This window comes from Phaenicophaeus curvirostris, chromosome 9, assembly GCF_032191515.1.
Source record: "Phaenicophaeus curvirostris isolate KB17595 chromosome 9, BPBGC_Pcur_1.0, whole genome shotgun sequence".
In the NCBI taxonomy this organism is placed as follows: domain Eukaryota; kingdom Metazoa; phylum Chordata; class Aves; order Cuculiformes; family Cuculidae; genus Phaenicophaeus; species Phaenicophaeus curvirostris.
This window is the reverse complement of record NC_091400.1, coordinates 24,064,320-24,077,815: the sequence shown is the minus strand read 5'-3', so window position 1 is coordinate 24,077,815 and position 13,496 is coordinate 24,064,320. Positions and strand designations below refer to the sequence as shown.

The following is a 13,496-nucleotide window of genomic DNA, read 5'->3' as shown; positions in this document are numbered from 1 at the left end:
GTAGGTGCAAAGAAGCATTTGGACTCGGCTTGCTGTATTTGGCAATATTCTTTTACAAGAATGAGTAAACGACAAGCCTTAACTCATCATCTTAGTCTCAAAGTTATTACACTCAAGTGTTTCTTTTCAGGGATGTGGCGGTGTGACTCAACAACTCATCTTTTATCAACTTTCCTTTGCACAATCCTACAGGTGAAACTTCATCATATGCTGAATCCTGCCATGGGCACTGCAAACAGAATGAACTGTATCCAGGCACCCAACAAATGGTTTAGTGGGGCAGGCAAAACAGAGTTGCTCTTAAATAACCTCTGGCAGGTAGCATTAGTTACTAATCTATCCTGACCTGTGATGGATCATTTCAATTAAGATTTAGTATCTTTCAGGCATTTGGAAGTATTTCTAGAAGGCCTTTGATTCAACTCTTCTGCATAGATGTGATAATTCCTGAAATTACAATTTTTATAGAAATTGACTGCATTTTTTCAGCTCCTTGGGATCTTTTTGTTTAGATTTTAAACTACAAATATGAAAACAAGCAGAGCAAAATGACGAGGTTTTGTGTTTTCAAGCAACATGATGAGAAGCTGGATAAATGAGAGGGCCAACCTCATCTAAAAATAGGCTGCCCTCTACCTGTAAAAAGGTTAATAGTTAAAAGTTCCTGCAATGAAAGAAGTATCATTCTTCTGTATTTACATTAACAAAACACAAGCTATTTTTAAGCATCATGGGTGAACTCACTAGCCTTAAGAAAAAGAAGTAATTTATTATATGCTATTTAGCACATTGTTTTTAAAAAACAGATCTCATCCTACTCTTTACACGTTGTGTTGCAGTTTCTCACAGGACCACAGAAAGGCTGAGGCGGGCAGGGACCTCACCTCTCTGCTCAGAGCACCACCAGCCACAGAAGGGTTCTTGAGACCATTTCCAGCTAGGTTTTGAATATCTCCAGGGACAGAGATTCTCTAGGCAGCCCATTTCAGTGTTCAATCACTGTTACGGTAGGAAAAAAAAAAAAAAAAAAAAAAGCGTTTTCTTTTCTTCAGATGGAATTCCTTATATTTAAAATAGCGTCCATTGACTCTTGTCCTGTCACTGGGTCACACTGAAAGAAGCCTGGCTCTGTTGGCTTTAATCCATCACGTCAGGTATTTATACAGTTCAATAAAACCCCCAATCCTTCTTTTCTCCAGGCTAAACAAACTCAGCCCTATCAGCCACCCCTCGCATGTCTGATGCTCCAAGGATTTAATCATCACATTGACCCTTCTTTTACTTGTATTAACTTTTACATGTTAGAAATAAATTGGTTTTGATGATGTGTCAACAAAAAGAGATGGAGGAAATGGTGACTTAAGCATGTTATGTTTTTTACACATACATAAAATACTGTCCACTGATTAAGCTCATAGTTTTGCTTCATCTTAGTTTTTGAGTTATTCTAGGTTAATAAAAAATAGTTCTTAACGTTTTCTTCCATGCTCAAGTCTTACAGTATAAATTCATTCTCTTGATTTGGCAATAATTTCATCTACTTCTTTTAATGTGCACTGTACCTTGCTCCTCTTGACATATGAATCTTCTTCATATACATCACGGGAGAGGCCAAAATCAGAAATCTTCATTTTGCGCCCTTCTGCCACCAATACATTTCTGGCTGCCAAGTCACGATGGACAAGCTTTTGGAAGAAACCAACAACAGTGGTTATGATTCTTATGAAGGAACCAGCTGACATGTCTGCCTATCATCTAGACATGCTCAGATCACTATCACACTGCTCTACCTTCATTTCTGCAAGGTACTGCATTCCTCGTGATATCTGCCACGCAAACGATATCAGATCTCCCATGGTTAAGGCTCTCTCATCAGGGTTATCCAAATAACTTGAATTCCTGTTGCCTTCACTACCCACGTAACTCGGTCCTACTTTTCGACTCTCCCTGAGGAAACTGCGCAAGGAGCCGTATTTAGCATATTCCACAATTAAATATAGTGGGCCTGAAATAAACAAACACACTGTTAAGTAAATAATTGATAGATAAGCATTTTAATTATTTTTTTTAAGTCTCTTCTAATCACATTGTTTTGAACAGTCAGAGCCTCCAGAAACCTCTGATTTAGGTAAAAGTGACTGAATCAGCTGTAGCATCACAGAATATTTTTAGCTTACATCTTCTATGCAAAGAGAGTGAGTTTCAGCTTAAATCAATGCAGAATTCAGGCTGTTGCCTACATCATAGAATCATAGAATAACCAAGTTGGAAGAGACCCACCGGATCATCGAGTCCAACCATTCCTATGAAAATATTCTCTCATCTAGTTAATTTCAGACTGAAAAAGGGACCTTCTTACAAATCAGATCCGTGAAACAGCCTAACTTAAAGAAACTTGAAAAAAAACCCCATCAAAATACTTTTCTGCAGTGTGTGATACTGAGCTCACAAATCATCTGCTCATTCCAGTGTTGCATGTAAGGTGCCTTTTCAGAGCACTTAGAAACACTCGTGACATTTCAAGCCATTAGTTCCTCCTCTCCATCACCCACAAGAAGAATATCCACTCAGTGCTTTAATGCTAAATATGTTTGTCTGCCGTATCAAAGCCCTCCTAATGAATTAGCTTGCTACTTATTAAAAGCCTGTGACTCAGAAACAATTCACTTCCTTTGGGATGAAAAACACATTGTACCAAAAAGGGAAGAAAAAAAAATGTATCCCGCCCTGCTGGTTCATAACCTTACTAAGACTCAGAGATGACTCAGTCCTGAGTGATATTCTCTGTCTACAACTAAAAGTGCCACTTGCAAGAGAAGTTGCTAGGCTGCCCTAGGTCACAACCTGCATACTGCGATTTTAGGCTGTTTCATTACAGATGTAAAAGGAAGAGTATGTTGCCATGGAACTTCATTTAACACAAACAGAAATTATTCAGATCTATTCCTATACACAACAATGCAAATGTGCTTCACTGGCAGTTTACAGTACATGTGTTTGAAAGTTTTCCCCATTGAAATATGCCTCTCAATGACTATGGCTTTTAGCAAGTATTTCATAAGAGGGAGACAATACTTTTGTGACAGAGGAGGAGAACTAAGCATCAGTCTAAATAGCCAGCTATATTTTAACAAAAGGATCTCTACTTGTCTTTTCTGTTGGTTTTTTTCACGGGGTTTGGGGGGTGGGACACCTCTCTCCCCCTGGTTCAGGCTTCAAAGCATTGTTTTAGTATGAATAATAACAAGAATGAAAATCCCATTAAACCTCAAATATAAACCATATCTGAAAACACTAAGAATCAGTATAATATAAAATTATATATTGACTGAAAAAGAATTGGTTAAATTTAAAATGACTTCAGAATCAAAACCTGCGTTGAAGAAAACCACAGGAAGAATGCTTAGTTACACCAAATCAGCATTTCCCCTTCACTTCAAACACTGCCTTTCTTGTATGTGCCTCTATTTTTCAACCAGCAGCAAATTTAAAAGGTGTTCAGCAATTAATAAGCAGTGGTCCAAATCCATCAACGAACTGCTCTCTATTTCCTAGTATGACTTGTTCATCTTAGTATTTACTTCTAATTATTTTTAATATTAGCTTCTCATATTTACCGTCTTGACTGCAGGCTCCATAAAGTTTGATGACGTGAGGATGGTTCACCTGTTTCAAAAGGTTGAACTCTGAAAGCAGATCACGCAGCTCACTCTGGGAAGCATTTTCTGCAGAAAGAGCAGTCATTCATATCAGAACCAAGTAAACAGGATGGCTGCTGTTCTGGCTTGGTAACGTGCCCTATTCATCACTCTGCCCTAAAACAAATGACTACAGAAAGAGTAGGTCAGCCAAGAATCAGGACCAGAGTCCATAACGCCTTGAGCCATGAAATTATTACAGATCTTTTCTAGCACTCTAAAGCAACTTTTGAGGGTGAATCAGTGCAAGCAAAGCTCCAGACGCACACAAAAGCCAATATTTTATGTTGATCAAATAAAGACTCGCTCAGTCAACTGCCATGAGATATAGCCCTCCTCCTCTTAAATACATTTACTGATGGAATAATACCCCACTAATCTACTGGCTTACACTTGTGGCACACATCCAGATTTAGAGTTCAGAGGCTAAACATATAGTTCAGACTGATTTTTCTGCTGATGTCAGTGGGAATTGTGTGACCCTATATAGCCCCTAGACGCTTTCTTAGCCTTTCAAGCATTTCGTTTTTTTACAGAAGTCTTCTGACTGACAAACTTCCACTTTGAACCGACTGGGGCTTGAAGGAGATCTCTAGTCATAAAGACACCATAGGTCAGAGAAACGCCTTTTTCTGCCTTATCCTCATCTCTTTGACGTGCAGAACCTCCCTAGATAGTTCCTACAGAGTGTTATTACTGGGCATTTGACAAGTATGTGGTCAGCTTTACTTAAGGCTAATAAAAACAAGCTCAGCTTCTGATCTTTGGTAATGTACTGCATGTTTTTCCATAAAGGCTGTAGGCACCAAAGAATTTATTTACATACCCATTTAATACATATGCTAATCATTTGCCCTGGTCATGCTAATTTTTTTATTGTGTTCTACTATGTGTTTGTATCTTTACTGTATGTTTGTATGTGACATCTATTAACCTATAGTCTGAATGTGCACTCAGACTTCAGGGCAAGGGTGCACTCCACCCAGGGATGCAGGATTGGATTGTTTCTCACTATTGATAAGTACTACAAAAAAATAGGAATTTATGTGAAAAAAAAAAATAATTAACTGCATCAACTTAATGCCTTAAGTCCTATTTTTCTAGCTCTGGGACTGTGCAGAACGTACAAGAACAGACTGAAATTTCCCATGTACCATGCCTGCTGGAAAAATTGATACCGCACAAATGGAGACAATTAGCTCTGAAGCTTTATTTACCTTGTTTTGATAAACTGTGATTAAAGTTTGTTTACTTATTTGTTGGTGTTCCCTGCTTTAATTTTATTATAATGAGGGTATTTGCATCATGCAGAAGGTCAGATTTAATTAATACGAGAAAAGTGGCAATAATAGGCTTAAAAAATTATGCCTCAGTTCCTTTAAGCCTCCATCCATAGCCTGAAGACTATTTTTGCTCAGCTAATTGCTTATTGCTCTTTGTTCCCTCCCCAGTGCATAATGCCAAGTTGCCAAAGTAGGGAGAGCTCTACCCTGGTCTGCTCTTAACCACAGATTGTGCTCATCTACACAATTCAGGCAAGAGAGAAAGTCTATGCAATCAGCAGGAGGCTTTCTCCATTAACATACTGGTATATACACCATTCCTTTTTAAAGATTAGACAGTGCAGTTGGAAGATCGAATTTCAGGTGACATTCAACAACATAATTTACATTACAAAGGGATTCATTAAAGTCAGAAACATTACTGTAAATGTAAGGCCAGATTATTAAAATAAGGTGCTGAAAATAAATGGTTACTCTTTCACATTATCAATTCTGTCAGTTCTTTCCTTCACAATAGCTAGGGAAAGCTGAATGTTAAAATCATCTGCAAGTAAAACAACAGTTTTACCATTATGTCTTGAAATCTCAACTCAGTTGTATATTGTTCATGAAAATGTGCTAGAAAGTCAGGGACACTAAGTGCACAAATAAACTTTAATTGACATGTTTACCAAGACTGTTCTATTGATAATTATTTACAGGTTGTTACTTGAGTATTACAAGTAATGGTTAACTATTCTTCTCTTCCGAAAAAAATCAGTTCCTAGATTTCCTCCACATGACCTGTCCCTCACTGAACTTTTCGCAACACAGACATGCACTTCATAATGCGTTTATTTCTTTGGTAAGATGACAGGATATGTAACATCTTTGCTCTCAAGCAGCAGATGATCTGTTGAGTTTTTCTCTTTTAAAAAACAACTTTGGATACAATACAGATGGTAATAAGGAGGGCAACATTTTTCTCTAATTACATGTTTCCACTTATAAGCAGCAGTAGATGGCTGAGGTAATTGAAAAGCAGATCAGAAAGTAAAAAAGGTAACTTAATAGGACTATTTTAACATGTTTCACTTAAAAAGCTTTGACAAAGAAGACTGGTAGAAGGGAAAAATATCAGAAAGCTTTAACAAGCCCTTGCAATATTTCCAAAGCCAAACAAAATTAAATACATTTGCTATGTTAAGTCAGAGGCTCCTTGCACATCATGAATTAGAATTTGGGGAAATTACTTATTTGGATCAACATGATGCTTGCTCCTAAAGTAAGAGATCTATCAGAATATAACAGAACACAGTAAAAAACAGAGCCTGTGACAATGGTTGGTTTTAGCTGATCTCTTACTTTCACACTAGCCCCTCTTAAAATCCACTCAGAGGTTACAAAAACACAGTTCTCGCATAATTTCTGACCCAGATATGAATGTACCTTTTAGCATTTTCACTGCCACAGTGGTATAGCCAGCTCTTCCCTTGAGTCGGAACGCTGTTGCCTTGACCACCTTGCCAAATTCTCCTTCTCCGAGAGTCTTGCCCAGAACCAGGTTCTTCCGAGGAAATTCCCACTTTGGATCTTCCTGCAGGAGAAAAGAGGAGCCCTATGAGACAAAGCAGTGGCTAGCGTACCCGAAGCATTAATGTTCAATAGGAGACCATTCTTCAAGGACAGGTGTGTTTTGGTGTAGTGTTTGGTTGCTCTTTTTATCAGTGTATTCCTATAAAAGCTTCTGAATCTCTAGGTATTTTGAAAGTGTTTCTCCATTACCTTGAAATCACCTACTTCAAAATAGGCTGTGCATGTAGTCTGGGAAATTGGATACAAATAAAATATGAAATGATACAGGATAAATGCTTGCTCTCAGAATAACTATGAATATGTGACCTTGGACTCCAGAGAAGTAAATTTATTCTACTCACAGAATAAGGCTTTCCCTTAAGAGTTCATCAGACAAAACAATCCTCTTCTCATGAAATTAGTGTTATTAAGCCTTACAGTTGCAAAATGATGACAGATGCATAAACCATACAAGACATTAAAGCAAAAGGAGCACAAGGTCTGTGAAGACCTCAATATCTGACCATCCACACAAATCTGATGTTGCCACATATGTCACATAAAGCAGCAGTGTTTCTCTACTGTGTTGGTCCATGAAAACGTACCAGCTGGCAAGCATCCTAAATAGATTGTGATTTAACACATAAAAATCTAGATAAAATGTATGATAGTGTGACTGGGCAAAAAATTCTTCAAAGGTGGGTAAAACCCCCACTGCAACTAACACCTACAGTCTTTTTTAAGCTTGCCTTTGTTGTGACACTACAGTTCATCACAAAGACTGTAAACCTACTGACTATTAGTATTTACTCGAACAAAGTAAAATCACACTACTGTCAAATCATAGAATGGTTTGGGCTGGAAGCAACCTTAAAGATCATCCAGTTCCAAGCCCCTGCCACAGGCAGGGACACCTCCCACTGGATCAGGTTGCTTGAAGTCCCATCCAACCTGGCCCTTAACACCTCCAGGGATGGGGAATCCATGACTTCTCTGGACAACCTGGGCCAGAGTCTCCTCACCCTGACAGTGAAAATTTTCATCCTAATACCTCATCTAAATCTCCCTTCTCTCAGCTTAAAACCATTTCTACGAATAGGCTGCATTTCTGCACTATTTTCAGCATGTATAAACAGCATTTCTTAGAAACAAAAAAAGACATGGAAAAAGAGCCTGCAAAATAACATCAGACTTACCGGTATTTTAAAGGTGTCTACAGACACTTGGTTCTCCATGGAATCTAAAGACGGCCGGCGGACGTTAGTGGAAGAATAACTGATGGGATACGACTGGGCTGGGCGCCGGAACGTCATTTCCGCGGATGCAATAGGCGGCTTTGGAGAATTCTTGTGGTAACGATGGATGAAATAGGAAGAAAGCAGGACAGAGAGGATGAAGGACAGGAGCACTGCCCCTGCTATCACAGTCTTGCACACCTCATCACACAGTTGTTCTGTGGACGAAGAACAACTTCTTAGAACTTTGCTTGTTGTCTCCTACTGTTCTGATTTGGCAGTGCACATGACACACAGAGATGACAGAAACAGAACTCAAAAATCTCAAGGAAAACATGAGAGGTAATTCTTAATGAAATCCGAGAATTTGCAAATATGCCCACTGCACCTTCCAATACTTTTCCTATTTTGGGCACCAGCAGGTAATTATTTGCCCGACTCCCTGTAATGCCTTGTAGCTTGACTCCATATTCCTAATCTTTATAGACATAAGCTACTTCTGATGCTCTTCTTTAAGGCCCAGCCTACCATATATTGATTTTCTGCTACCAGTTATCTCTCTGGAGATACAGGACAGAAGCTTGCTTGTGGACAACAGAATATTTCTCTTCAACTTCTTAGATTACAAGGAGGCTTGGACTATTTCTACTGTGTATTTAACAAAATAAATGTTTCTAATGTAAGTGGAAAGAACACAGTATCTTTCTAGAATTAAAAAAAATAAAGAAGCATTATGCTGCTTCTTTTTCTTCTTACATCTACAGAAAATTTACTTGAGTAAACTGAGATACATTCCAAGCAATTCAGTTTCAAAGATGCAAAATACTACACATTATATATATTACTAGCAAAAAAACCCAACATTTTTTGTAAAGAAAAACAAACTGTATTTAAACCATGTTGATCTTTCTCAAACAACTGCGCAGAGCTTTTCTGTTTAAACAAAGGTCAATTTCCTGAAATTATTAGGAAGCTAGAATTAGTTGAAAGTAATATAAGTTGTTATTCTAATTCTCCTAGTTGTCTTTGTAAATATCTGGCAAGCCTCACTCCTTAGCCAAGGACAAAAATAATCCCTTCTGGAGATTTTCAGGCCCCACAGTAGAAATCAAGGTGCCAGTTCTTAATTAATTTTATATTAGCAGTTTCTGACCAATGATACTGCTTATTAACATGCTCACATGTACACAGATGGCAGATACCAACAGAGGAAAAGATGAATTTGAGAACAGCAGATTAAATTTAGACTCACCCTTTATATCATCTTTCTCACAATAACAGTTCTGTCTTGGGAAGCAGTAACAAATCCCATGTCCTGACTTAATTCCAAGATTTCCAGTGCCTTTCCCATGACCACCAATGATGTTTCCACCTAAACAAATATAGACACAAGCTAAAATTCTTATATGTAGTTACAGGAAGAAAAAAAGACTTCAGGTTTTCCCTGGGTTTACCATTGTATGCTTCTGAAATTTGACAGGGCAGCATGAATCATTTGCTATCTAAAACTGCATCGTTCAATATTAGGGAAAAAGTGTGAAACTTATACAGGATTACTCTTGATTTCAAGTGGGAGTTTTTCATGCTCAGTGATTGCAACTGTATTTCCAAGCATAAAACTTTTTTTCTGAGTATATTATAATATCACCATTAGTTGTGGCATGTTTCATCTATAAACTGCCTTTACTCACAAACAGCACTGTATGGACAGAAACCAATCAAGTTCTGCAAGTTTAGCTGCCTTTCAGAAAAAAATGCCTAAACCCTAAAGGGATTCAAAAGATGAGCGAGTTTTTTTCAATAGAGCCGCCTTTTTATTTCAACTCGTTTTCCTCCATCCCATCTAAGGTGACAGCAGATTGAATAACTTTCTTATACATTTCTTTGGATGTGTAGCAGGACTCAAGGAAGAGGATATTTTTTGGCAACGTAAAGGGAAACGTCCTCTTCTAGAAGCACTGAAACAGGGGCTTGAGTATCTATGCAAAGTAGACAGATCTTGACCATCTTTCTGAAGAGTCCACATCTACTAAATTATCATCGAATACCAGGTTGGAAGGGACCTCAAGGATCATCTGGTCCAACCCTTCTTGTCAAAAGCACAGCGTAGCCAAAGTTCAGAAGAGCCTAGGAAGATCAGTCATTTACAAATATTTAGCCAGAATCACATGCTGCAACAAGCCCTGAAACAGTCACTATAAGAAAGTCTCTTGTTTAGAACGCAACTAGGTTGCCTCTGTTTGATGGTTGATTCAGCTGAGTACCCAAGAATGTAATAGTCACAGTGTTAGTGTGAGGAAGCAATTCTGGGATTCAAGTACATAGCCATCATAACAATGGATGAATTATAACAATAGGTATTTTGGCAACTGTCTGTACTTAAGGAATATCCTTCATCTTAACGCATCTGAGGCTTTCCATTTATTGCTTCTATTCCCCGTGAAATGTCCCTTACCGGTAAAAGCTAAGATAATGGTATTCTGGCACCTCTGAATCCCCAAAACAGACTCATTTCTTTGCCTGTAAACATACTGCTTTTGGGCACCAGCCCAGGTCTGAATTTTGTCAAATCACATATAAAATCATCCATGTGAAGCGCTAAAAAGGCATATATAATATATTGAAAGCTTGTCTTAGTTGCCTACTGCTTTATCTAATCAGACAGTATCTCTTTCAGGCTTCTGTTGAGCAAAACATCTGATGCTGCATATGTTGCACACTACATGTTTTAGCACTACAGCCTCTGAAACAAATATCTTCACTTTTAGAATGACAACTGATTGTGGTTGTTACCAAGAAGGAATTCTTTTCAGGTGATTAGAGAAGTTACTTGCATTCACTTTAAGCATTTCTACCACTTTAAGGATTGTTTTTATGCACTGTAATGAAGTAGTTATTTTTGTGAAAAGTGTAATATACAATACATAATCCCAATAGTGCATATGAACAATACCTAGGTGCCTCTTTATTCATTCATTTTATGGAAGCAAAGTCGTCCTAGCCTGTAAAAAAAACTCTAGTTCCTCTAAGGGTCCATTTTAAAATGTAAACCTCGGGTATACAATGTCAGAAGAATTATTCAAGGAACATCTACACCTTTATTCCTGAATTAGATACTGATAGATAAAAAGAAATTATGATCTCGTGGGAGATTGAAGTTGACAAAGTGCAATACGCTCTTTTTCTTACCTTTATATCTTCAGGGTGATTTGTGAACTTGCAAGTATGAACAGGTATATGAGTGGAATGTAGAAAGATGTGTTCAAGAAAAAATATGCATTTTAATTCTTCCTTTCTAAATGCTTGTATGAATCTATGCTTGTATTTTCAAATAGATAAGGCATTGGATCATTTTGATGGTTGCCTGTCAAATAAGGCCATGTGCATTTCCTCAAATGATCCTCTGTAACTACATTCATTTTAAATTGAAATTTGTTTCTTCATGGTTATTTAAATTGGAGTTCTAATAGGCACTTTTTCTATCACATTCTGCTAAAGTTTGGGAACAGGGCATTAACTTGCCTGAAACCTCTTCTTGTTTAAGGAAATACCTCTACTGAAAACCACTATCTGTGAATAACAGGGGTAGCAGAATAAGAATTACTGAGAAAACCTTATCTTCCCATCACCATGAGGTGTTGGTTGACTGGCTTAAAAAAGAACACGATTAGTCTCCATAAACTTAACTCTGTTGTACAATTCAAATGCAAGTATGACAACACAGAGATGTTAAGTATGTTGAGCTTGTAAAGGCATCAGGGATCAAGAACTTGAAAGTGATCAGCAGTGACACAGAAGAGCTCATCCTAAAACACTTCCATACTTGTGCAGTCCTGGGGGCACACAGCTGGATCTCTGCTCTCAATCACATCACAGGTGCCATCTGGACAAGTCTTGATACTTGGGGTGCAAGTGGAATAGTTTGTGGTGATCCCTGTTAACACAGAAAGAGGCAGCTGTACAAATACCATGAGGCCTTGAAGGAAAGCTGATTGCATTTTCACAGTGCACACTAGCACACCAAAGCACAGGTTAGTTTTCTTTTTAAAATAAACATCTATGAATATAAACACCGTTTGCTAAAGCAACAGGCAAAACAACAGCTGAAAGCGACTGGAAGATTGTTTTTCATTATTTTTTGCTTTTGACAGCCCTTTGGGCATGTCATTTGCAGTAAGTATTACTTGGAAAAGAGCTAGTTGACCATTTTGAGACTGAAGAGGCTTAAAAATTAAGAATATCTCTACATTGTTTCACACATACTTGAATATGAAGGTTACAAGTAGTCAAAGAGAATTTGCGATATTCACGCAAATTGAAGGGATAAAGCATCAGCAAAAAAATTATTACTCTGGAAGAGTCAAGAGTATTGTCACCCATGAGATCTGTGCTACAGACCACAGAAAACAGAAACAAATCTGTGCTCACTGTCCGCTGGGGCACATCTGCTCAGAGGCTGAATGGTAGGTTCCAAATTCAATTAATGGTTCCAGAGATTATCTTGCAAGCTAGAAGTCATCCAATCCAGTTACACTGCCGCAAACTCAGTTCACTACCTGGTGTTTTACATATCACCACAGACAAGATAAAGAATGACCATTCCAACTTGACCTCATTTTCCTTCCTAATGCACGTTTCATTTGCATATTATGATCAATTTCTTTAGCCCCAGCCTCTGTGCAGTTTACTATACCACGTTGTCCAGCCAGAATAAATCAGTTTATGTCTATGAAAGTCAAATGCACGAGTATGACAAAACAGAAACTTGATGTCACACAACAGAAACGTACCTTTTCCACTCCCCTGTCTCCACTGGCATCTTCCTGTTAGCACTCCCAGGCCACCACACTCTTCACATTCATCATGACGCTTACTCACAGCACAAGAGTCGGGGCAGTCCTCTGGTTTCTTTAAAACTGTTGGGAACAGTATTTGCTGTCAACTCAGGATAAGAGAGATGAATACACACGCAAGTCAGCTCAGATTGGAAGGCAAACTCCATTCTTAGGGTAGAAAGGAAGGCAAGAAAGATGTAGAAAGGAAAGAAGGGCTGAATGCTGACCCAGCTATCAGTTAACCTAGGTAACCAAGACCAGGTGATTCTCTTGTGTGAAATAAAAGACAAATTCAATGGAATCGTTATCTTTGCTTGACAACAAACTATCAATGCCCAGAATTGTAGAAATGTTCTGACATATTGATAAGACAAAAATGGGGACCATAAGTACTTTAAGCTTCATACAGAGCTTTTAGTTAAGGGAAAACACTCTGCACTTGAGCTAATACAGTAGTAGCCCAAAGCAACAGCTTGTAATGTGTCATTTCATGCGGCACAAGGCTCTTGCAAAATAAAATTTCACTGTAACATTTTTTTTCTTCTTCCTCAACATGTTTGCTTTTGGCATAGGAACTATGATGGAACACAAAGGAATGAAGAAATTGCCAGGTAGAATTGTAAGGTTCTACCCGAAGTACAATACAGATTGGAGAGAAACAACTCAATTTCCAGTGTCATCCTCCTCTGCTGTTGCTGCTGTAGAATATTTCTAACATTCTGCCCTTATGAACTTTTCAGTCAAATGAAATCAGTGCATTGCTACGTGAATGTTAAGCAAAATTATTTTTAAAATAAATACAAATTGGAGACAGAAGCAGAGAGAAAGATGATTGAATAAGCATACTTAGGCTAGAAATTTGTGGTTTCATATACAATTTCTTTTTCCATG

The 13,496-nt window shown here is 38.0% G+C and overlaps 1 protein-coding gene across 2 annotated transcripts in view; it reads right to left on the bottom strand.

The window, feature by feature from the left end:
- The window catches only part of RET (ret proto-oncogene), an 85,433-nt gene that overhangs the window by 14,240 nt on the left and 57,697 nt on the right, over positions 1 to 13,496 (bottom strand). For both annotated transcript variants that reach the window (XM_069863310.1, XM_069863311.1), the window contains exons 8-15: positions 12,561 to 12,686; positions 11,594 to 11,704; positions 9,023 to 9,142; positions 7,732 to 7,988; positions 6,410 to 6,557; positions 3,618 to 3,725; positions 1,791 to 2,005; positions 1,563 to 1,685 (exon numbers count right to left, since the gene is read on the bottom strand). In XM_069863310.1, coding sequence (XP_069719411.1) covers positions 1,563 to 1,685; positions 1,791 to 2,005; positions 3,618 to 3,725; positions 6,410 to 6,557; positions 7,732 to 7,988; positions 9,023 to 9,142; positions 11,594 to 11,704; positions 12,561 to 12,686 — 1,208 coding nt within the window. The remainder of the gene's footprint in view (positions 1 to 1,562; positions 1,686 to 1,790; positions 2,006 to 3,617; positions 3,726 to 6,409; positions 6,558 to 7,731; positions 7,989 to 9,022; positions 9,143 to 11,593; positions 11,705 to 12,560; positions 12,687 to 13,496) is intronic.